The sequence below is a fragment of the Dipodomys merriami genome, unplaced genomic scaffold (assembly GCF_024711535.1).
Source record: "Dipodomys merriami isolate MVZ:Mamm:240054 unplaced genomic scaffold, mDipMer1.0.p SCAF_70, whole genome shotgun sequence".
In the NCBI taxonomy this organism is placed as follows: Eukaryota; Metazoa; Chordata; class Mammalia; order Rodentia; family Heteromyidae; genus Dipodomys; species Dipodomys merriami.
Window position 1 is genome coordinate 3,457,105 of NW_027206291.1, and position 23,054 is coordinate 3,480,158.

The following is a 23,054-nucleotide window of genomic DNA, read 5'->3' on the forward strand; positions in this document are numbered from 1 at the left end:
CCTGAGGAGGGCTGCAGCTCAGGGCTGGGCCCAGCAGGGCTGGAGGAGGGCGAGACGCTGCCTCCAGCAGCCATTTTCTGGGCACAGGACGCTCCAGCCAGGCCCCTCCCTGTCCCCAGAGCCACGTCCCTTGGCAACAGCCTCTCCAAGCAGAACCAAAACTAACACCGGGCAGAGCCAGCAAGACTCCCAGACAGACGCAGGCCAGGTGAGGGGCAAAGGGAGGAGGTGCTGCAAGGTGACCCCGCTCTACCCTGGCTGCCCTACCAGTGAGTCCCACGGAGACCTTTTCCCTCCAGCTGCCCCAGCATGGACACGGTGGATGGCATCATGGAGAGGCTGCGGGCGCAGTGCCTGTCCCGAGGGTCCTTGGGCATCCAGGGCCTGGCCAGGTGAGGGTTGGGTGGGGTCCTCCTCTCCCCCCGCCCCACCCCCCATACTGGCTACTGCAGAGATGGCGGCCTCCTCAGCCTCGTTTGCCCCTAGGTTTTTCCGCCGCTTGGACCGGGATGGGAGCCGGTCCCTGGATGCGGGGGAGCTCCGGCGTGGCCTGGCTCAGCTGGGGCTGGCGCTGGACCAGGCCGAGGCGGACGCTGTGTGCCGGCGCTGGGACCGTGACGGCAGCGGGAGCCTGGACCTGGAGGAGTTCCTGCGTGCGCTGCGGGTGAGGCGGCCTGGGGGGGCTGGGGGCTGGCTGGGAGGTGGGACCCCCTTCCACCTCTGGCTTGGGGTACCCCAGTGCCAGGCTCCATCCCAGCCACCGCCCCTCCCTAGCCTCCCCTGCCCCAGGCCCGGAAAGCGGTCATCGCCGCCGCCTTTGCCAAGCTGGACCGCAGCGGGGACGGTGTGGTGACGGTGGAGGACCTCCGTGGGGTGTACAGCGGCCGGGCTCACCCCAAGGTGCGGAGCGGGGAATGGACGGAGGAGGAGGCCCTCCGCCGCTTCCTGGACACCTTCGAGTCTTCCGACAAGGATGGACAGGTGGGTACCCGCGCAGCCTCCCCTCCCCCCAGCACCCCGGCTGCCCATCACGGCCCGCACCCCCGCAGGTCACACTGGCAGAGTTCCAGGACCACTACTGCGGCCTCAGTGCTTCTGTGGATACTGACGAGGAGTTTGTGGCCATGATGACCAGCGCCTGGAGGCTGTGAGCGGCGTCCAGCGGCCCCGGGGGGGGGGGGGGAGGGGGACCAGGAAGGCCCAATTCCACAGGAGGGAAGGGGAACAGTCCCAACGACCAGGCCACTGGTGTGGGCCTGGGGAGATGGTCCTCCCCCTACATGCTGGCTCGCAGCACGCCCAGCCCAGCCCTCTCTGTGCAGGTCCCCTGGGCGGGAGCAGAGCCAGGGAGGGGAGGGGCTGAACCTCCGGAGGCCCCTTGTGTGCACAGGAAGCCAGGACTTTAGTTAAAAGTTTTAATGTAGTTCCCAAATACATTTCATATGACAATCTTACATAAATGTTCCAGAACACACGGGCATGGTCTGCGTTTACTTGTCCCTAGCTGGCTAAGGCTGGAAGCATGGGACTGAGCTTTCAGCTTGGCCTCCGGTGTCTCCGCTGGCCCAGGCAGACGCGGCACTCGCAAAGGACGGAGGCCTCTGCCCAAGTGGGGCGGAGATTTCCTCTGAAGTCTGCGGGGCCAGTGTGTGCCGGCCCCGGGGGGCTGTGCGGGCTGCGTGCATGGGCACAGCCTGCTGTCCAGGGCAGGGCCCTGCCGCTCAGCAGGCGCCTGGTTGACACCCATTGCCTCTCGAGGCCCTGGATAGTCACGATGTCTGAGGCTGGGCAAGGAACGGCCAAGGGCAGGGAGGGGTCCTCGCTGGGGTGTCTGATGGTGAACCACGTGATACGGATGGGGAGTGGGTGCGGGGGGCCCTGGGGACCCTCCTAGGCCTGTGACCTTCCCGACAGGCATTCCAGGTGTAGGCCAGACAGGAGCCCCACGCTGAGCCCCGGGGGGGCTGTACACTCACAGCTCAGGAGGCCGGGCCGCAGGGAGGGCAGGGCAGGCCAGGCCTGCTCAGCACTCAGGGGCATCTTAATCCAAGACACCCAAACCAAAGCCTTTGAAATTAAAAAAAGAAAAAAGTGTAAAATAGAAACCCCAAATCAAGAGCATGGGGACCGGGAAATAGAAAGTAGTAAACAGAATGTCCGTGGGCCCAGCACCTGCCCTCCTGTGAACCGACAGACCCCACCCCGGCCCCCGCCGCTGCCACGCAGCCAGACCGGCTGGAGGGGGCGGCAGCCCCTCGGTGCCCGGGCTGCAACACTCGGGTGAAGAAAGCAGGTCTCTGAGTCCCAGTGAGAGGCTGTGACAAGTCTTAATGTGCCATTTCAATCAAGGAGGGGCGGGGAACACTCTTTTTGGCTCATCAATATGATGAGACTCGTGTCCCAAAACCACATCCAGGCAGCTCCCGGGTCTGCTTTTGAACTGGACGAGCCGATCCACACAGTGGCCAACCCGGCGGGTGTGGTTCCGGTTCCGGCCTGTGGACGCAGCCTGCGGGGAGGGGCGGGCGGCGGACAGACGGACAAAGCAGCAGGCTCATGTGCAGGCTCCGGCTGCTATGTGCTCCCGGGGGTCTGCCCGTCCCCTTCGTCCCCGGCACCTGTAGGTGAGCGTACAGGGTCCTGTCAGGTCTTGAGGGGACCTGATGGCCAAGCCTCTGCAGGGCGGGGGTGGCTCTGGCTCCTTCCCTCCCATAGGCCCTGCCCGGCTCACCGGTGCTGGTGGCCCCTGAGGGAGCCAGCACGTCGTCGTCGTCGTCACTGTCGTCTTCCTCATTGGACGGGGCGGCCCTGGGCTCGGGGGCTGGCACCTTGGCCTCCTGCTCCTGCTCCACACGGCTGCGCAGGGCCAGGATGCGATGGTGCAGCGCCGCGTAGAGCTGACCCGTGTCCTTGGAGCTGGCCTGGGGAGGCAGATGGTGAAGACAGGGCTGCCTGCCTGTAGCAACTGAGAGGGCTCAGCACCCCACCCACCAAGGCCCCGCCAGCCCTGTGGGTCAGGTCTGCATGGCTGGCTGACCTCTCCTCAAGGGCCACCCAGGCATCTGGGAAGGGACTGGGGATCGGGGCAGTCAGTGCTGGCTGCGACAGGTGGCTGCCACCCCTTGGCGAGGCACCGATGGAGGCAGCAGGAGGGGCACAGCGCACTGGGGGGATTCTTCGCGTAGAGCGGCCCCGAGCACTGGTGTGAGGCCCCAGCAGGCCAGGCGGGAGGCAGCGGGCGCTCATCCTGAGGGGTGCCTGGGCCTCTCAGGGGCTGCCGCCACCACCTCAGCACGGAGAGTCAGCTCACCGAGATCAGGAAGACCTTGACGCCCTGGTCCTCTGTGTCCATGGCTGTGATGCGGATGCTCTTCTCACTGGCCTTGTCCATCTGCATCTGCGCCCACAGCTTGGTGTTGAGGATCAGCCGCAGGCTGCCCTGGGTCCGCATCACTGCAACCAAAAAGGCACTCAGCGGGGACCGGCCCACGGCCACACTCCTGCCCACCCACGGTGGCAGAGACCACCCCCCACTGAGCCACTGGATAACTCCCCAGAACACCCCCAGTGGGCCAACCTCTTGGGGCCAGCAGAGCAGGAAGCAGGGCACACACTGGTAAGCTGCAGCCCGTGGAGCTCAGCAAGGGGGGAGGTGCGTGGCTGCTCTGGGGCCCAGCTCTCCCTAAGACAGGCGTGGGGAGGGTCAGAGGGCAGGAACCCACCCAGGGGCACAAGGATTAGAGCTTGTGTTGACCACATAGAAACGCTGAGGCTGGGGTGCAGCCCCCACTACTACCCAGCCCTGTTAACACAGGACGGCTTCCACAGGATCGGCAGCAGGGCCTACCTGCCACTGGGGGGGGGGGGGGAGGGTTGGGAGGAAGGATGGGGGGATGGGAAGCAGGGCCAGCCTGGCTTGGCACACGCTTGTGTGGCTGAGCATCCTCTGGGGTGAGGGCGTCTCAGTGCAGGAGGCTGGGGCGAGCCATCAGCAGCGGCTAACAAACACTTAGCTGCCAGGGCACCGGGGCAAGGAGCCAGGCTGGGCAGTGCTCGGACAGTGTGCTTTTGAAGGAGGTGGGAGAGGGGACAAGAGGCAAGGGCAGAGGTGGCTGGGAAACTGCCCCTCCTCGGCAAAGCCAGCCCAACAGTAGCTGAAGCGGATGCCAAAGCCCGGGGTGAAGCCGAGCCCCCCAGTACCAGGCAGAGGCAGAGGTGGGCACGGCGTCCCCGCTCTGGCCGGCAGCTCAAGCTCACCTAGGCGGGACTGCAGCGTCCCGTCGTCAGTTGACGCCATGTCATTGAGTCTGAGCAGCCCCCGGCCTCGCTCCACCCACGACTGTGACATCTTATCGAAGACGAACAGCTTACACTGGATCTGCAACACACATGGTGGCCGGTGGGTGGCAGGGACCTCGGGGCTCCAGTGTGGGGTTGGGGACGTGGGGGACAGCCGGACCCGAGTTGGCCTTGCCAGCACCACCAAGTGCAGCATGGGTGTTCAGGTGGACCCTCGGTTAGTTTCTTCTTCTGTCCTTTTGTAGTAAGCTAATTGTTCAGATATAAATCAAGAAGGACTGGGTACTGGTGGCTCATGCCTGTTACCCTAGGTACTCAGGAGGCTGAGATCTGAGGATCATGATTCAAGTCCAATGAACCACCAGAAAACTGGAAGTGGCACCGTGGCTCAAAGTGGTAGAGAGCTAGCCTCGAGTGAAAAACACACACAATCCAGTGCCCAGGCCCCCCGAGTTCAAGCCCCATGACCAATCAAAAAAAAAAAAAAAAAAAAAAAAAGAAAATCAATGAGACACTGCCTTACGTTATTCTAGGGCAAGATAAAGGCAAAGACTCAGGGAACACTGAGTGGGGGAGAACAGGGTGCTACAGAAATCAGGGGAGGCCTCCTACTGCCCAGCCACAGCTACCAGACGTCAGCTCATAGGAAATGAGTCTTCTAAGCCTGTCAAAATCCCACACGTGTGTGTTCAAGGCTGCATATCAAGCTGCAAATCAAGGTTGTCAAATAGAAGACACAACTGGGCACTGTGGCTCACACCTGTAATCCCAGCTATGCTTGAGGTTGAGACCTGGAGGTGTCTGGGCAATGAAGTCTTCAGAGACATCAGCTCCAACACCCAGCAAAAAGCTGGACTGGAGGCATGATTCAAGTGGTAAAGCACCAGCTGTGAACTTGGGGGGAAGCTGAGCAAGAGAGGGAGGCCCTAAGCTCAAGCTGTGGTACCTGTACAAAAACAAAAGGAACAAACAAAACAGTAATAAAAAAAAAAAGTAGCTGGGTACCAGGTGCTCACAGCTATAATCCTAGCTAGCTACTCAGGAGCCTGAGATCTGAGGATTGCTGTTCAAAGCCAGCCTGGGCAGGAAAGTCTGTGACTCTTATCTCCAATAAACCACTAGAAAATCAGAAGTGGCGCCATGGCTTAAGTGGTAGAGTGCTCGCCTTGAGCTGAAGAGTGCAGGGACAGCGCGCAAGCCCAGAGTTCAAGCTCCAAGACTGACCAATAAATAAATAAACAAATAAGTAAATAAAAGCAGACACACAGTCTGGTTGGTCTGCCCACACTGGCGGACGGGGCTCTGACACTAGGATGAAGGGCTGTGTGGACACTGCCCACAGAGAGAAGCAGCTGACAAACAGCCCCAGAGTGTGGCTCCGCGACAGGAAGTGGGCGCGTGGGGGCGGAGCTTCCTTATAGGGCACAAAGGGGTTCTGGAGTGGCCTGTGGTGATGGGCGACAGCCCCAGGTGTGCGCGCTCACCTGTAACACGTTGCTCTCCGCCTCCTCCCCAGTGATGACCTCCACCTTCTCCAGTAAACACTTGCGTGCCGTGGCCTTCGTGTAGGCGGCTGCCGACTCGGCCAGGGACTCTGAAATGTTACTAGCTGAGCAAGACTGACTCCTTCATTTGGCAAAGGGTATGGCTGATGTGCTCCACGGGTGCCCCTGTCCCTGATAGGCTAGACCCAGGGAAAGAAACCCCAGACACCTGGCCTGGGACTCTGGGAGCATCCCCCCCATTTCCCTTCCCCCCCACCCCGCCCCGCTTCCCTGTCCAGCAGAGGAGAGACATAGAGGCAGAGGGCAGATGAAGAGAACGTTCCAGGCCTACTGCTAGAGGAATGGGCAGCCAGCCGAAGGCCCCCACACCAAGAGGCCAAACCTCCTCCCATCCCCTGAGGAAACACCAAGCCCACGGTTCTCATCACTGCTGGTCCCCCCACGGGCCAGATGGGACAGCCACACCCCAGACTCTGCCATACCTTTCTCAGGGGTGGCCTCCTGGGAGGAGGACTCGGACCCCGACTCGGCAGCTGCGTTCTCCCTGCTGGCATCTGAGCTGACTTCATTTAACTTGGGGGGGCTCTACGGGAAACAAGGCAGCCAGGGAGGTTGGTGTGGGGCTGGGAAGGTTCCTCACAGAACTGGGAGCCTCCCTGGGCACAAGGCCAAGGGTCCTGATTTATAGGTGACAACGCCGTGTCCGTCTCTGCCGCATGTTCCCAGGGGCTGCTGTACCCTCCTCCTGCACCCCCCCTCCCCAGCGCCTACAACAGCTGGCGGGGCCACTCACCAAAACGCGCTCGCTCATGTTTTGGCCAAACACAAACTTGTTGCTGGAGGCGTCAGCACTGTTGGTCGAGTTCTCTAAACTGAAGAGGAGATACAGTGAGCATGACTCCAGACACACGCCGAGCCCCGCGTCGTCCAAGACATACCATGTGTGCACACCGCACCACGCCTCTTCAAGGAGGGCACAAAGGCATCTGAAAGGCCCCAACTCTGGGGGAAGCCAGAGCCCCAGGTGCCCAACCCAGGCCAAAGGGCATGGGGCTAGCCTTCGCAGCTCCACCGAGCGGTGGAGTCACCACGGGCCAGCTGTGTCTTCCACATGTCATGGACAGTCCACTCAAGTCCTGTCCTCTCAGGTCTGAGAGGCCTGTTTGAGCTCACTGCCGTGGCACTGCCCGCTCAATGGCAGCTGCTCCAGTGAGGGCTGGGCGCGGCGGGGCCGAGCACGCACCTGGAGCTGATGTACTGGAGGAAGTAGTTGGTGGCGGCTGGCGTGTCTGAGCTGGGCTGCGCGGTACTGTCCATGCTGCTGGTGCCGGTGTTCTCGTTCATCAGCTGGGGACAGAGGAGGCATGGCTGCTCACAACAGGGGTCTGGGCTGCACAGCCCAACAGGCTGCATGAGCAGCCTGCACTCAGGGGCGTGGGCCTGCAATTGCCTCCATGCTTAGCTTTCAACAGGCAAGATATAGACACAGGCCATAAAGCACACAGAGCCTCTGCTCCCAGCGTGGCATCTCATCCATGCCTTGAAGCTGGGATGCAGAGCTGCCACGCCTGGCCTTGTCAGGGGTTGTAAACATGGTAGCTGCAGTGCTTCTGACACCAACACTGTGAGTCTGTTAAAGCTATCGGGGACTGGTCCCCAGGAGCCCCGAGAGGGAGACCCTGGCTAGCAGCCCCTTCGGGTGTGATTCCCCAACTCCATAAGCCCCGGGCAATGTCCGATGCCAGTGCTTGCCAAGACTCATCTCCACACACTACTGACTCAGTCCAGGAAAGGAAACAGTCTCTGACCATGATGCCTTTAGAATAAGGTGGCCAAGGCACATGCCAGTGGTTCTAGCACTTGGAGCCAGGCGTGTGAACCCAGCCCGGGAAATACCATAAGACCCCATCTCATAAGACCCCATCTCAAAATAAGCACATAAAGGTGAAGGCAGTTCGTGTGTGTGTGTGTGTGTGTGTGCGCGCGCGCGCGCGCAGTTTTGCCCCAGGACACCCTGAGTGGTATCCAGGGACACGTGTGGCCGTCAGGATGACAGGGCTCCGTGCAGAGGTGAAGGCGCTCCATATAGAGCAGGATGCCACAGGAAATGAAAACAGCCCTGTCCAAATGCTGCAGTGCCAGGCCAAGTCTCCTGTGCTGGACTAGGAAAGAAGAGTGTTCCGGGGCCTTCCCCAGGCCCTTTGTCAGAACACATGGAGCCAGATGTCTGGGTGCTGCACTCAAGAGTTGGGGGGCCCTAAACCATGCTAGCAAGGGATCTGTGGTGAGGCCGCCAGGAACCAGGGCGGGCTGGGAGGGGAGGGGCCGTGTGCAGACTGCAGGTCACTCCGCAGCTGCTGAGTGTGGAGGGGGCGTCGGGCCGCACTGCTAGAAGAGCAGTTCCTGGGGTCTGGGCACGTACCTTCACCCTATCCCTCAGGTTCTGCCCGAACACAAAGGCTTGCTGCGTGGCCCGCTCTCTCCCCTCACAGCTCTCCTCCCCACAAGTGCCTCCACACTCATTTTCCTGGGGCTCTTGCTCCTGTTAACAAAGCAGAGCACGGTGAGAAAGAATGGCGACGCATGAGCTGACCGCCACGCTCCTCAGGGCGTGCTCCCGGCTCCCAGGGCAGATGCAGGGACTGGCACTGGACAGGTGACTGCAAGCTTAAGCAATGGTGCTGGCTCCATAGCTTCTGCGCACCCTAGGGAGCTTAGACTGAATGCCCTTAACCAGTGGCAGCCTTGGGAAACCCCTGGGGCTATGACCCTCAGAGTCAGCATCTTCTCAGCCACTGATTTCTGGCCCCTGGTGTGGAGTGGTCCTTGCTCCCCAATACACTGTGGGAGGACGGACTGTCCGGGCTCATAGCCAGCCAAGGGCCTGCCTAGCCCGGGCTCCTCCCCTAGAGCGGCAAAATGTAGGAAAAAAGAAAGGACAATAGGCAATAATGGCTAGAGATTATCTAGGGGACTTGCTTTCCCTGGAGATCAGTGTCCACGTTTTACTTCATGGGACTTCCAACTCTGAACTTGAGGGGAGGACTTTCATGAGGTTTTAAGTAGCTCATTCATTAATTTTGGGGTAGTGGAATGTGAACTTGCTAGTAAATCATGTTTTTCTCACACTACAAAATGAAAGCTGTACAGACTGAAAAGGAATGAAGTCGGGGTGAAATGCTGGGAGGGGCGTGGCATGGGGGCCTCTGGGGCGGCTGGCGTTTCTAGGTGGCAGGGACTGGGACCAGGGCCAGCACCAGGGCAGAGAGCACAGGACTGACCGTCTTGCTAGTCTGCCAGTCTGCATTCCTACGGCACTTGCTATACTGCTGCTAGAGCTCATGTCCTGCCATGGCCCGTGCCTGCACAGGAGCGAATATGGCCTTTGAAAATGGCAAACACACCGTGTCCGGCGGGCGCTAGGCAGCAGGGTGCACCGACCTGCCTGCCATGGCGGGGATGCACCTCCGCCAGCCACACCCCTGGCCCTCTGCCTTCGAGCTGCTGGCTTCCTGTACACCCTGGCTGGTGCTGTCCCCGGCTGGGCAGAGCTGTAGATAACCTGAGGTGGGGACACAGGCAGTGCAGTGCTGTGAAGAGCAGAATACAGCAGAACGTTTCTGCCTGTAAAGCAAGTGTGGTCTGTGACCCCGAAGGCTCCTTCCCGAGGTTCCTTCAATTACCCTCACCTGCACTTCCCCCACCCCTGTAACTGGCTTAGGAGGGGGACAGGGAATCCCTGACTCACTTTTGCCAGGAAAGTCCCTGTGAGCCGGCCTTGGTGTGGATGGCCTGGGGAGCTTGGCCCTGGGCCTCACTGGGCCCCCATGAGTCGTGTGGCACTGTGTGTCACATGCCTGTACAGGCAGCGGTCTTGCCTGTCTCTTGCCATGTGACTGGAACAGGGGGAGACTGGAGAGTACACAGGGTGTTCCTGGGACAATGTGGGTATGTGGCACCTAGGGCCTGAGCCCCACGTAGAGCCGGATGGCCATGATGTGGGAGGATGACCCTCATTCATGAGGTGGTCCAGCCTGCTGGCCGAAGTTGGGGAGACATAACTCTGAGCTGTGGTAGTAACCAGACAGCTGGCTCCCTGCAGGGCTGAGCTGAGGCCTGGGGAGGAAGGCAAGGAGTGTGAGGCTCAGGCAGAGGCTGTCTGCAGCAGTGGAGGCGGAGGGGATGGATGAACACCCCAATCTGGCAGTGCACCAGGATACCACGTGGCCACTGCAGCGCTGATCTCAGTGCCATCTGTGCTGCCTTGAAAGCAGGCTCTGCCAAGCGTCCCTTCTAGGACTGCTGGGAGATACAGGCCCAAGGACCTTACCGCCTGGGCTGTCCAGCACCTCTACCACGTGGAATGAGATTCCACTGTGACCTCTTCATGGGGGAAAAGGACACCACAGGGCCCTGGGAGGCATTTCTCCATGTAAAATGCTTCAAGACTCCCTTCCATGCCTCAAGGGCTCTTGTGGAGACACGGGTCAAGCACTGGGGTGGCCCCAAACTGGATGGCTGTGCTCTGCTGGGGTCCTACTCTCTGATGATGAAGCCCATAAGTTGCCTAGCAACTTGGCTGTCGATGCTGTGGGGTAGATGCACTGTCTGCTGGGTCCTATGTGATGTGGGAGGGGTGGAACCTTCCAGATGGGCCCCAGTTCACAGACCAGACCCTTCGCCATTGTGAGCAGCGTCACCTGGTTTGCTCAGAACCCATTATCTGTTGCTATGCAGATTACATAGGCTGAGGAGTCGACAGGGAAGGGTTCATCCCACTCACTGTGTTGAGACTGCAAGCTCAGGCCGCACAGCACCAGCTAGGCTCACCTGGCTGTGTTTCATGGTGGCAGCAAGGAGGCTGGAGGGCTTTCAGGGGATGATCCTACTCTTTAGGAAAACTTACCTCAAACGCAATCCCCAGGCAGCCTGATGCAAGTGATTCACACCTGCAATCCTAGTTACTCAAAAGGCTGAGAGCTGAGGATCGCAGTTCAAAGCCAGCCCAGGCAGAAAAGTTATGAGGTTCTTAGCTCCAATTAACCAGCAACATGTTAGGCTGGAGGTGTGGCTCAAGTGGTGGTACATTAGCCAGGAGCAAGAAAGCCAGGCCAAGTGCAAGGCCTCGAGTTCAAGTCCCGATACCAGCCAAAAAAGAACCCCTGGGATCCTAGGAGGGTCTAACCACAAAATCCTAAGTGGCACTCCAGCTCACACAGGGCACATTCCCTTCCCCCTCCAGCCCAGGACCCACTGACCTCAAGTGTATGCACCTTGTCTGTGGGCTCGGACGGGCTTCTCTGTGCAGAGTTTTCTGGTGACGAAGACGCTGCTGCCCCCATGCAGTCTGCTGGGATGCTGACCCCATTGGTGCCGCTGCTCGGGACTGCAGGAATGACAGGGGGAGCAGCTGGGCAAATGGCGGGGCCTGCTGCCCCCCTCTCCTGCAGTGTGCCTGATACTGGACCCTGGCTGGGGCCCCTCCTGTTAGGTGTGGCCCTACCTTGTAAAGTCACCTTTATAAGGGACCTGCTTTATCTTACAATGGCTCTGCTGAAAGCCACACATTCCTCAATTAAAAACAAAAACAAAAGGAACTGTATAGGCCGGGGAGGCAGCTCAAGAGAAAAACATGCTCAGCACGTATAAGAGCCCCCTCCCCCAAAGAACAAAAAGACAAGCAAAAAATGAAAGTAACAACTGAATGTTCAGTGTGTTTAGAAGCATTATTGCTAGTTAATATAAAGGAACAAATTCGTTGAGTTTCTAATGCTTTAGGCATTTTTCCTTAAAATCATGTGAGTATACACATGTCCAAATCTGGCCTGGATTATTTAGCATTAGAACAAAATAGCTCCTGAGGTAATTAACCACTTCAGAGATATCAGGCAGTTTTCCCACGATGACTTACAAACGTGGAGTGCTCAGAGTAGGAGAAGTCACCGTTGTGCACCTAGTAGGAACAGTGCAGGAGTTCAGTGCACAGGTGGAAAGGCCCCTCTCCTCAACACGACCCTCAGGGCAGTGAGATCAACTGGAATGTGTAGTAAATGCCTGTGGCATGGTAATGTATGTGTGTGTACACAACTATAGCTAATAGTAAAATTGGTGACTAGTATCGCCAGTATGTAAGATAATTAGCATAACTAATACATAAGCTAAAATTTAAAAAAAGAATGGCTCTCAAGTCCCCTGGGTAGGACAGAGCTACAGGGTGCCAGGAAGGGCAGCTACTGTGAAGACAGTGGTTGGACAGTCATGCAGGGTGGGGGAGACCTCCTCTACGGGGCTCAGAGGAACCGCAGGGGTGTGCTGGGCTGGTTCCTGTCTCACCTGCCTGTGGAAGCACCTTCGGCTGTGGGGCCTGCAGCACGGCTGGACGAAGCACACTGCGCTGCTGCTCCTTGGGCTTCTGGCTTGGCAGACCTGGAATGGAGTCGCTTTCCTGGGGTGCTGAGTGCCAGCTGGAACACAGCACCCCTGCCCCAGGACCTGTGCCCATGCGCCACAGGGTGGATCTTTCTCTGTAGCTAGACACCCAAGTTCGGGCTGACTGAGGCCCAGGTGGCCTGTGGAACATGGGAACAGAGCTGTTGTACACTGTCACTCGTTGAGGGACAGGGCTCCAGAGTCAAGGGCAGTTGGGCAGTGGGAGGCTCTGTACTCTGCTTAGGGCCCCCTTTCCAAAGCTACATGGAGCAGTGTGCCCAGCCCTCCCCACCCCGTGGCTGGGCTGGCCCCTCACAGGCAGTAGATACCACATGGAAGCAGCCACTTGGGTCATAAGGGGACCGAGTGTGCTATCGCCAGGCAAGGCTCAGGAAAGGTGTTGGAAAGCCATGTCCCCCTGCTCGCAGGTGCCACCTACCTGCACTGGGTGCTTGGCCATGGATCAGCGTCGGAGGCTTCAACCGGAACCCACTGCTTTTTTCCTCTACAAGCGGAAGACAAGATATGGGAAGCAGGCCTTCCTGGGGCAGGGCAGTCAAGCAGGAAGGGGCTGGGATGGGAGGGCTGTGGGCCTGGAGAACAGGGAAAATGGCTGCAAATGACAGCTCTGGGGCAAAGTGCTGACAACAGGGCATGAGAGAGTGAAGGGATGCAGGCACAGGGCCATGAAAGCCATGGGGGTCAGAGCCCTTCTTCCCAGAGGAGGGCCAATGCCAGGCCGCTGGCCCGGAGAGCACCATGGTGCCCCAGAGCAAGGTAAGGTCCTAGGGTCTGCTCATATTCCTAGGAGGCTCAGAGGGTAAGAGAGTACCTAGGAAAAGGCTTTCTTTGGCCAGCTGCTCAGGAAGTGCACTCCTGGCAGCCTGTGAGGGACCAGAACACTCAGAGCTAGAGGGCAGCAGTGCCCAGGGGCTTCAGCTCAGTGGTGGTGATGGTATGATCTGGCCTGGGACCCCAGCAGTGCTGGAGACCGCCGTGTTTTGATACTGTCACTCCAGGGCGTTTGAGGGCAAGTCCAGCATACAAAACCCAGCTGTGTTTCTACACATGTCACCAACACTCCAAAAATGTAATGAAGAAAAGAATTCCATCAGGCCAGGCAGAGGGGCACACTTGTCACCCCAGCACTCAGGAAGCCGACGCAGGAGGATCTCGAGGTCCAGGCCAGCCAGGGCTACATGTATAGTAACTTAGAACATAAATAAATGTAAAGGTACCCCAAAAGTTCCACAGTGTGTAACTCATTGGTAGGAAACTTTCAGAAAAGGGAAATTAGGAGAAAAGATGTGGGCTTGGGGCCAGGGGCTGGGGCCTCTTTGGGGGTAACAGCCGCAGGACTGCACATTAAGATGTCAACAGCAGAGCCTGACGTGCCTGGCTGGGTGAGCTCTCAGCTCTGAGGAAGGTCAGGTCCCGCTGCTGACAGGCTGCTGTTCTGGCCACAGCAGAGTAAGTGCAGCACTCAGGGCAGGGAGGACCCTGCCGCCTACAAGCGAGGTGCTGGGTGGCACCTGTGATGTGACAGAGGCCACACAAGCAGATGCCCAACGTGCAGAGCAAGGCACCATCTAGTAGCCTTTTCAGGAGGTGAACGCTAACTTATGTTTTCTTCCCAAACAGGATGACTGGCAACTTGGAGACACTTTTGAAGGTTGAAGTCAAACTTCTAAGTGAGTAATTCTGAAGACGTCTGGAGAGCTGGCTTCGGGACACCTCTCTCTGCCTACAGAGAGGCTCCTTGGTGCCTCCTTTCTGGCTTGCCCTCTCAGATGGCCAGCAGGGATGCAGGCCCGGCACTGACTGGTCCTGGCACTGGGCCCACACCTTGGCACACTCATAGATGTAAAGGAGATGCATACTGAGGGCATGGCAAGCCGGGGTTCTGATGGCAGGTACGCTCTCGGGGGAGAGAAGAGGTGGTAGGAGGGTGAATGGCCAGCCAAACCCCAGAGGCCCCTGTCCCAGCCCTGCCGTATGGAAACACGCTTTTCCTGGCCAATGCAATGTGGCTGTCTCCTGGGCAAATGAGCACAGCCCAGGGTCTGGGGGCATAGGCTGCTGTGCTGGGGGCATGACTAGATGAAGAAAGAGCCCTAGGGGTAGCTTCTGCCTGTCTGGGAAGCATATCTGAGCAGCAGCTGACCAACTGGAGAGAGCTGCGTGATGAGAGGGAAGCAGCACCTGCCCATACCGAGGGACCCCTCACCTAGAACTGAACCCCGCCTGCAAAGGAACCCTGCCTGGTAGCGCTCTCTGCAGGGCTGTTGTGGGCATGGGTGGCCTGCTCAGGGATGGGTGATGGAACAGTGGAGACAGTGCTTTGCTGGCAGAGAGGAGGTACAGCATGAGCAGGAGAGCTGGGAGGACATGCTGGGGCTGTATGCGGTACCACGTGGGCCCCACGCACACCCAGGCAGTCAGTGGGGGCAGAACTTGGTTCCAGATAGTGCTCTCTACAAAGAACTAGGCCCCATGAGAAATGGAGAATCCAGGAAGATTGAGCCTGAAGACACTTGGGGGGCAGGAAGGAAGGAACCAGGCAGAAAGGCAGGGATCTTGCAGAAAAGTGGTCTTGCTGACTTGATCTTGGCCCCTGTGAGCGCTAAACAAGTAATGGACCATCAGCCCCAACAGGAGTCTAAATGCACACTTCTGTAGTTAGCTTGCTTCAAGAGGCCAGCAATACACAAAGGGGGGGAGGAAAAAGGGGAAGGAGAGAGAATAACCTGTGATGGGGTGAGATGCCATTTCCTGCTATCTCCGAGTAGCTCTCCAAAATAACCACAGGCATAGTAGTACCACCCTTCCTGTGCGATTGAAGGTTCCCGGCTATCAAGCCAGGCCTGCATGGTACACACGGGAAGCACTATCCCCGCATGAGCACTCACCAAGGCACATACCTGGGTCCAACCCAAATGGAAGGACTTGTACAGGACAATGGATGCAGAAGGAATAAGGTGGCAACTGAGGGAGGGGAGCTTTCTGGCTATGACCAGGGCAAATCCTCTGTTAGAAAGGACTCAGTGAGGGGCTGGGAAGGTGGCTCGGTGGTAGAGCGCTTGCCTTGCATGCATGAGGCCCTAGGTTCGATTCCTCAGCACCACATAAGCAGAAAAAAAAAAAAGCTGGAAGTGGCGCTGTGGCTCAAGTGGTAGAATGTTAGCCTTGAGCTGAAGAGCTAAGGGACAGCGCCCAGGCCCAGAGTTCAGGCCCACGACCGGACCCTCCCCCCCCCAAAAAAAGAAAGGACTCAGTGGAGTCACATGTGGGTGGCTCACGCCTGTCATCCCTGCTACTCAAGAGGCTGAGATCTAAAGACTGCGGTTCAAAGCCAGCCCAGGCAGGAAACTGAGAGACTCTTATCTCCAATTAACCACCAGGAAACCAGAAGTAGCACTGTGGCTCAAAGTGGTTGAGTGCTAGCCTTGCGTGAAAAAGCTCAGGGTCCAGGCTGGGAAGGTAGCTCAGTGGTAGAGTGATTGCTTTGCATGCATGAGGCCCTGGGTTCCATTCCTCAGCACCACATAAGCAGAAAAAGCTGGAAGTTTGGGAAATTATGTAATCACTTAATCACAATTAAAAAAAAAAAAAAAAAAAGAACCTCAGGGAAGGTAGGGAGGGAAGGGATAGTAGGGGGAAAACAATGGAGGGGGTAACAATGCTCAATAGGAAGTGTACTAATTACCTCTGTATAGTATCTTTACAATAAAAAATTAAAAAAAAAAAAAGCTAGAAGTGGCGGTGTGGCTCAAGTGGAAGAGCGCTCGCCTTGAGCTGAGGAGTTGAGGGGCAGTACCTAGGCCCAGAGTTCAGGCCCCATGACCGACAAAACAGAAACAAAAACTCAGGGTTCAGTAATCAGGCCCTGAGTTCAGGCCCTATGACCAACAGAAGAAGAAAAGAAAGGATTTGGTGGGCTGGGCTCCTCTTGAGTTTCTAAAAAAGTACCAAGGTAGATAGGGCATGTGGGACCTTCACTCTGCAGGTGGCCACGAGCCAGAGCCCTGGGGCCTTTAAGCCAAGCCTGAGTCCAGCCACAGAGAGGTCCTGAGCCACCCTGCTCCTAATGCTAAAAGAGGAAGGCTGGGAGCAGGGCCACCACAGGCCTCAGCTGGTCCTGATAGCACAGCCAGTCAGAGCCAGTCAGCACAGCCTGCAGAGGCTCCCCACCATTCAGAGCACCAAGGCCCAAGCCACAGCCAGGCCAGCTGACCTGCCACTCCTGAGGCTCCCCAGGATGAGGCCAAGGGAATGCCACAAAGCAGCTGGCTTTAGGGGTGGAATGAATTGGGGTGTTTGAAATGGTACCACTAAATCAGTCTTCCAGTTGTAAAAGCCACTAGGCCTCTGCTCTTGCCATGGATACCACACCGGGCTATGGCTTATCTGGAAATGCTTTTGAAGCTGGTAGTGAATTTATATAAGGCAGGTTGGGTTACAGAATTTGGGCTGTTAAACTGGCTCATTAAATCTTTTATGGGGAATTCAGCCACGTGGGAGAAGCTTCAGGAAGCCTTAGAGTTCTCCAGTAAGAGACCAAAAAAGGCAGGCTCCCTTCTCTCTAGGCTCACAAGCTGTTCCCCCAGTGTTGTAAAGCTGGGATTATTCCATTTATCTGAATGGATCTGGGCAATATTAACTGGCATGAGATTTAATGCAGAGCAAAAGGGTTTGGAGACACTGCTCTGGCTGCGTAGTGACCTTGGGGATTGGAGAGTACATGGATGGGAGATCCTTTCTCTTTTAAAGATTTAAGTTAGTTAATTTGGTGGTACTAGGGGTTGAACTCGGGGCTTTGTGCTTGCTAGGCGGGTACTTGTGAACATTTGAGCCACATCTCTACCCAGCTTTTGCTTTAGTTATTTTTCAGACAGGTCTTGTATTTTTGCTTAGGCTGGCTTCATATAGGGGTACTCCCACCTACAGCTCCTGCAAACCTGTGAATAGAGATGTACATGATCATACCCAGTTTATTGGATGAGATGAGGTCTAACTTTTCGCCTAGAAGACTGGCCTTGGACTATAATCCTGTTGGATCTCTGCTTTCGAAATTAGCTGGAATTATAGGTATGAGTCAAGGTGCTTGGCTTTTCTTGTCCCCTCTCTCCTTCCCCTTCTTTCTTTCTGTGTGCTGGTTACTTTGGCTTGAACTCAGGGCCTCATACTCTCAGTCGGCTTTTTTGCTTAAGGCTAGCACCCACTGTTTAAGTGAGTTAACCAGCTTTCTGCTGGTTAACTGGAGATAAGAGTCTTATAAGAGTTAAAACTGATCCTGATAAATCCTTATAAAAAAAGGTAGTAAGATTTTTTTTTTGGGGGGTTGGTTGTAAGGTTTCAACTCTGGGCCTGGGCGCTGTCCCTGAGCTCTTCAGCTCAAGGCTAATGCTCTACCACTTGAGCCACAGCGCCACTTCCAGTTTTCTGGTGGTTAACTGGAGATTAAAGAGTCTCATGGATACTCCTGCCAGGGCTGGCTTTGAACTGAGATCCTCAGATCTTAGCCTCCTCAGGAGCTAGGATTACAGGCCTAAACCACTGGCATCCAGCGATTTTTTTTTTTTTTTTTTTTAGTTTTGTTTTTTGTTTTTGTTAGAAACTCCAGCTAGGTGCAGTCCTAGATACTTGACTGACTGTGGTTCAAGGTCACCCAGGGAAACCCACAGTGACATGTGCCTATTGTCCCAGCTATGGGGAAGCACAAAGGCTGGGCATAGTGGCATGCACCTGTTATCTCCAATGACACAGTGAAGTACAGGAGGAGCATAAAGGGAGATCCTATTTGAAAGTAACCAATGCAGTAAAAAAGGTAGTAAAATGCAGTAAAAAGGTAGCAGGGTGAGAGGCCTGCCTAACAAGTGCAATCCCTATAATCACCATCATCACTATCACCACCGCCACCATTACCATGGAAAACAATGATGGACACTCCAGGGCTTTAGGGAGTCTTATCTGACACTGGAGTCCAATCTTCAGAGCTGTAGATGGAAAAGCCCAGTATTCAGGACTCGAGAAGGAATCCTAATCACTAGTGCCCCTCCTTGCTGAAGACTGTCTTTTCCAGTGGCTCTGCCACGTACCAGCAGAGGTTGAGGGCTGTCTATGCTGATAGCGGGGCTCTGAGCAGAAAGCCCAAAGCACAGAGCCCTCCATGCTCAATACTCTGGCCAAGGAGGTGCTGGCAGTGTGGGTGCATGGCTGGCCAGGGGACATTTTAAGCCCCAGCACATAGGTACGATATCTGAACTCTCAAGAAGGAAGTAGACAAGACTCTGGTCTTCAGCCGAGCAGCCACAAGTTGGACTTGCCCATCCTTCCTAACACACTGGGCGCCCATGGGGTGGCGGTGGGGGACATCACGGAGGCAGAGTGGCCCGCGGCCCCAAGCCTTCTTGAAGGCTGCCTCAGGCCCTGCTGTTTCTCACCAGCCAGGTGAGCCCCACTTGAGTGTGGAAGTTTTCTTTGTTAGAGCATGTGGGTCATCAGATGGGGGCACCCACAGGCCCTACAACAAGTGGAGTTCAATGAGTACTCACCCCAAGCCCATGAGACAGAACCCAGCTAAGTGCAGTGGCAGAGCAAGAGCAATGATTTCCGAATACTGGGACCACTTCTGTCCCCCACTGCTGGTGACGGAGAGCTGAGGCTCTCCTAGGAAACTCCAAGGGAAGGGGATTGTCAGGGAGCAAGGGAAGGGGCCACTGCTCCTTTGGCATGCCTTCCCCTCTCCTCTCCGTGGCACCTTCTGGCACTTAGCCGGTGGCCAGGAGTGGAAGGGACAAGGGCCACACAAGCAGGAGGAGTGAGTCCCGTCACTCCCACATGCCTGTCAGCATGGGCAGAGCCTTCAAATAAAGGAAGTCACCACAACCTGGACGACAAATGCCCAGGTGGGGCCTGGGCATCTGGTGAGCTGACAGCAGCAGCTCTGCTCCGGGGACCGTGTGCAGCTGTGAGAACTCCAGGGTGCCGGGGCTGTGTGCCCTGCACACTTCCATCACACGTGCGTTGCTTTTGTGTGCACGCACTCTGCAATTACAACATCCTTCACGTTCACAAGTGTAAGATGTTTACTGTGAACCTGGCAGGAGTGACTTCCCCAGGGGGTAAGATCCACATAGGTCCATGTGTGCCCGCCCTCCCCACAGGGGATGGAGTCATGTCGGGGAGCAGGGAGAGCCTGCTGTACAGTGCCTCTCTGCTGCAGGTCACGCCTCTCACCCCAAGGGGCCCTCCATGTCCTCCTGGCCATTCCAAACCCTGCTGAGAGCTCCCATCTAGGGTTTCTTTACTTGCAGGTTGCTGTGTGCCTGCATGCGTGCATACACGCAGGTACACAAGTGTGTACCTGCAGTTCCCCATGGGCACTAGGCAGGTCAGGCTGGCCCTCTACCCAGCCCAGAGGGAGGGTGTCTTCTCCATTAGCTTGGAAGCCGTAAGTGCCACTGACCGGATGGGAACACCTGGTGCGATGTCTCCGCCTGGTCCCAGGTGCCCTGGGCGGTGACAGAATCCGGCAGGAAGTGTGGTTAGCCTCGCACTCACCTGACTGTGAAGCAGGGAACTGGGTTAACGAGGACGTTCTCTCCCGCTTGACCGGAGGGCAGTAATTACCATCTTCTCGATCAGAATCTAGAAACAGGAGAAATATCAGGCTGCTCTGTTCTTATCACCAAAGGGGAGGAGGGGGCGGGGGCTGTACCTTCTAGAGACTTCCTTACCTTCTCCTGCTTCAGGACTGGAGCCTCCGGCTGACCTCTGCAACAAGAGCACACAGTAGGGGTGGTGAGAGTCGCCAAGCTCCAAGAACCCAGACTCTCAGCCTGGGCCATGTGGAGCTGCCAAGGGGGCCCCAGCCTATGCTCTGCCCCCTAGAACCCCACACCATGGCCTAGAAATTTCTGTGGAATCCCTCCATCTGTCCCGGAAACACATGAGGGGATGCTGTGCTGCTGAGGAAGCGCTCTCCAAATGGGACTGGTCCTTTCTCCAGAGTCCCACTGACCAGTCCCGCTAGCGTCAGTGCTACTGGCCCAGACCACAGGTCAGCCTGCTGAAAGCTGAAGCGGGACTGTGCACAGTACCCTCACAACTCAAACCAGCCTCCATCCCTCACTCTGGCATGTTTTATGGAGCCTCCTGTTATAAGGCAGGCTGTTTTTTCCAAGTGAAAACTTAGAAGCTTGGGGCCCCGTTCCCCTGCCAACCTCGCCACCAATCTATATAGACCAACAGTGGTCGGTTGGGGGAGGGGTGGTAAGTCCTTCCTCCTACCACCACCCCTTGCATGTTCCAGGTCTCCCTTCAGACCAGATGTGGACAGAGGAACACCACTCCTCCTGGGGGACTCTAAGCAAGAGGGAGCCTTTTCCCCCCCCTTCGTCCCCCCCAGCACTGAGCCTTGTGTTTGTCAGATAGGTGCTCTACTGCTGAACCATGCATCTAGCCCCTTTTTGCACAGAGCTATTTTGAGATAGGGTCTCACTTCCTAGACCACACTTCTCATTATAGCTGAGATGAAAGGAATGTGCATCCAGCTATTATTAGTTCAGGAGTCTTGTGTCAGGAATGGCTCAAGTTGCAATTCTCTTGATTTTTTTTTTTTTTGGTCAGTCATGGGGTCTGAGCTCTGGGCCTGGGCGTTGTGCCTCAGCTCTTCAGCTCAGTGATAGCGCTCTACCACTTGAACCCCAGCCCCACTTCTGGCCTTTTCTTATGTGGTGCTGAGGAATCGAACCCAGGGCCTCATGCATGCAAGGCAAGCACTCTACCACTAAGCCACCTTCCCAGCCCAATTCTCTTGATTCCTGCCTCTCAAGTAGTTAGGATTGCAGGCGTGGGTCAGTGTTATTGGCTGCCAACAAGCTCTCAGGGGTCAAGTTTAGCTAAATGTAGACCACGTGCTTCAATGAGCTACTGGGGACTGAATGAGATGCTGCACATGTGTTTTGCAAACTGCAAGAAGTGAATAAATAAAGGCCAGGCTGACGGGAGCCAGGAGGCCTCCTGCAACAGCCCGCCGGCACATTTTTCCCATAAAGGGCCAGAGCTGTGCTTTTGGGTTGGCAGGCCACATTTGGACTCTGACATATATCCTTTGCTTTTGTTTTTATAATCCTTTAAAAATGTAAACAGTCTTAGCTCACAGGCCACATAAAAATAGGCAGTGGGCTGGAATACACAGCAATGAGAGCCCAGAGGAGGTAGGAGGTCTATTCAAAGTCACACAGCCAATCTACAGGAAAGGAGCCTAACCTGGACTTTCTCCTGGCCAGTTGAGTCTGAGAGGGGAGCAAGCCCGGGCTTTGTGCCTGAGGCCTGTGTTCCATGTGCCATCTGGAAAGTTCTAGGGGCTGTGAGAGGAGGGCGTTAATGCTATCCGCATGTGTGGATACAAATGAACAGGAGACCAGCTAGAGCTGTTGGCTAAAATAAAACAAAACAAAGCCCTTGTGTCCAGGAGCCGGTTTGAGGCTGAGATGCCAGCATGGGCACAAAGCCACTCTCACTTCTACCTCCCTGAGGTGTGTGGAACACAGCCAGTGGGCCCTGGTCAGGTTCTGGGTCCTTCACTTGGACAATTGGGTGTGTGTGCAGTGTTCAGGAGGGATCCTGGGCAGGGTCAGGGTCATGGACCTGGATGGGGTTGAGGGTCCCAAGGGTGTGGGAGACTGAGACACTCTCAAAGCGCTTTGAGGCCAGCAGGCTGGGGTTATGTCCAATCACTCAGAACTGCCATCAGCTTGTCATCATCCCTTTCTTGGAGGACATCCTCAGGTACCACACCCCAAACACTGGCAAAGCGGGGATGAACAGAGGCACTGACTGCCCATTCTGGCTACAGAAACCTTAGTTCATTCAGTAGGGGCTTGCGGCCAGGCCCCCTGGAGGGCCGTCACCTCCCCTGATCCCCAGAACTCGCTCCATGCCAGCTCCAAGGTCCCATCTTCAGGGCCCTCTGGGGCCTGCGGGCTGTCCCAGCACATTCCAGCCCATGCCCCAACCCCTGGCTCTAGGCTCTTCCTCTCCTATCTCAACAAGCACTTGGACTGTACCCAAAGCCTTCCATGCTGGACTCCTGGTGTTGGGCCTGTCCTTCCTCAATGACTTCTCAGACTTGGAGATGACTGTCCTCTCCTGGAGGTGGCCACTGCTCCTCACACTCCATGTCCCCCAAGGCCTAGAAGGGAACAGGTCCTCAGCATCCTCAGCACACTGCCCCAGACACGGCTAAAATGGAGACAGAGAAGGCTTGTGCCATGAGCTTCCTGAGACCCAGAACATCTCCAGAACATGTATGGACAGGTGTCCATACATGCTCCACTCTGATGGGAGAACACGCCTGCATGGCCCAGATCCTTTGGCACCCTAAGAGCGTGCACCTGCTGTGGGCTGTGGGTGCCATGGCTGCCCACGTAGCTGGTTCTGGCTGTCGCTCGGGTCCTCCACTTCCTTTCTTACTTTATTGCTTCCCGAGAGTGAGGTAGAGTCATCGACTGTTCCCTGAATTCATTGGCTCTTCCTTCAGGTCTGTTGCTTCCTGCTCTGTATATGAGGACTCTTTCCACAACACCCCATACCTCTTTAAGGACCCAAGTCTCTGGAAGAGCCTGCTGGGTGCCACAGATCCTCCCTGCAGAGCTGAGATCCCTGTAGCTCCCAGGCAGCCTGGAAACCTGCCGCTCCCCCACCGTGCGGGGCCCCTTTCCACACCGCCTCCAAACCCAAGTCAGTGAGCTCCAGCCCCGAGGGGAGCCGGCTCGTCCAGTTCCCATTCCAATTGCTGAGCGCGCCTACTGCACA

The 23,054-nt window shown here is 56.6% G+C and overlaps 2 protein-coding genes across 7 annotated transcripts in view; one reads left to right on the forward strand and one right to left on the reverse strand.

Annotated features, from left to right (window-relative positions):
• Positions 1-139: 139 nt before the first annotated feature.
• Positions 140-1,474, forward strand: Caps (calcyphosine). Its single transcript, XM_070008338.1, has 5 exons — positions 140-208; positions 300-392; positions 487-664; positions 775-981; positions 1,050-1,474. Exons 2-5 carry the CDS (start codon positions 310-312, stop codon positions 1,149-1,151), a joined length of 570 nt encoding a protein of 189 aa, XP_069864439.1. The 5' UTR covers positions 140-208; positions 300-309; the 3' UTR covers positions 1,152-1,474.
• Ranbp3 (RAN binding protein 3) overlaps positions 1,402-23,054 on the reverse strand; it is a 46,723-nt gene continuing 25,070 nt past the window's right edge. For 2 of the 6 annotated variants that reach the window (XM_070008336.1, XM_070008332.1), the window contains 14 exons: positions 19,973-20,009; positions 19,797-19,883; positions 12,673-12,738; positions 12,138-12,230; positions 11,078-11,190; positions 8,227-8,346; positions 7,048-7,151; positions 6,598-6,676; positions 6,287-6,389; positions 5,784-5,893; positions 4,258-4,378; positions 3,311-3,453; positions 2,732-2,921; positions 1,402-2,618 (listed from right to left, as the gene is read on the reverse strand). In XM_070008336.1, coding sequence (XP_069864437.1) covers positions 2,575-2,618; positions 2,732-2,921; positions 3,311-3,453; positions 4,258-4,378; positions 5,784-5,893; positions 6,287-6,389; positions 6,598-6,676; positions 7,048-7,151; positions 8,227-8,346; positions 11,078-11,190; positions 12,138-12,230; positions 12,673-12,738; positions 19,797-19,883; positions 19,973-20,009 — 1,410 coding nt within the window. In that variant the 3' untranslated portion in view covers positions 1,402-2,574. Of the gene's footprint in view, positions 2,619-2,731; positions 2,922-3,310; positions 3,454-4,257; positions 4,379-5,783; positions 5,894-6,286; positions 6,390-6,597; positions 6,677-7,047; positions 7,152-8,226; positions 8,347-9,245; positions 9,367-11,062; positions 11,191-12,137; positions 12,231-12,672; positions 12,739-19,796; positions 19,884-19,972; positions 20,010-23,054 lie in introns of those variants that run through there. The other 4 variants (XM_070008335.1, XM_070008331.1, XM_070008337.1 and 1 more) reach the window with 3 other exon arrangements.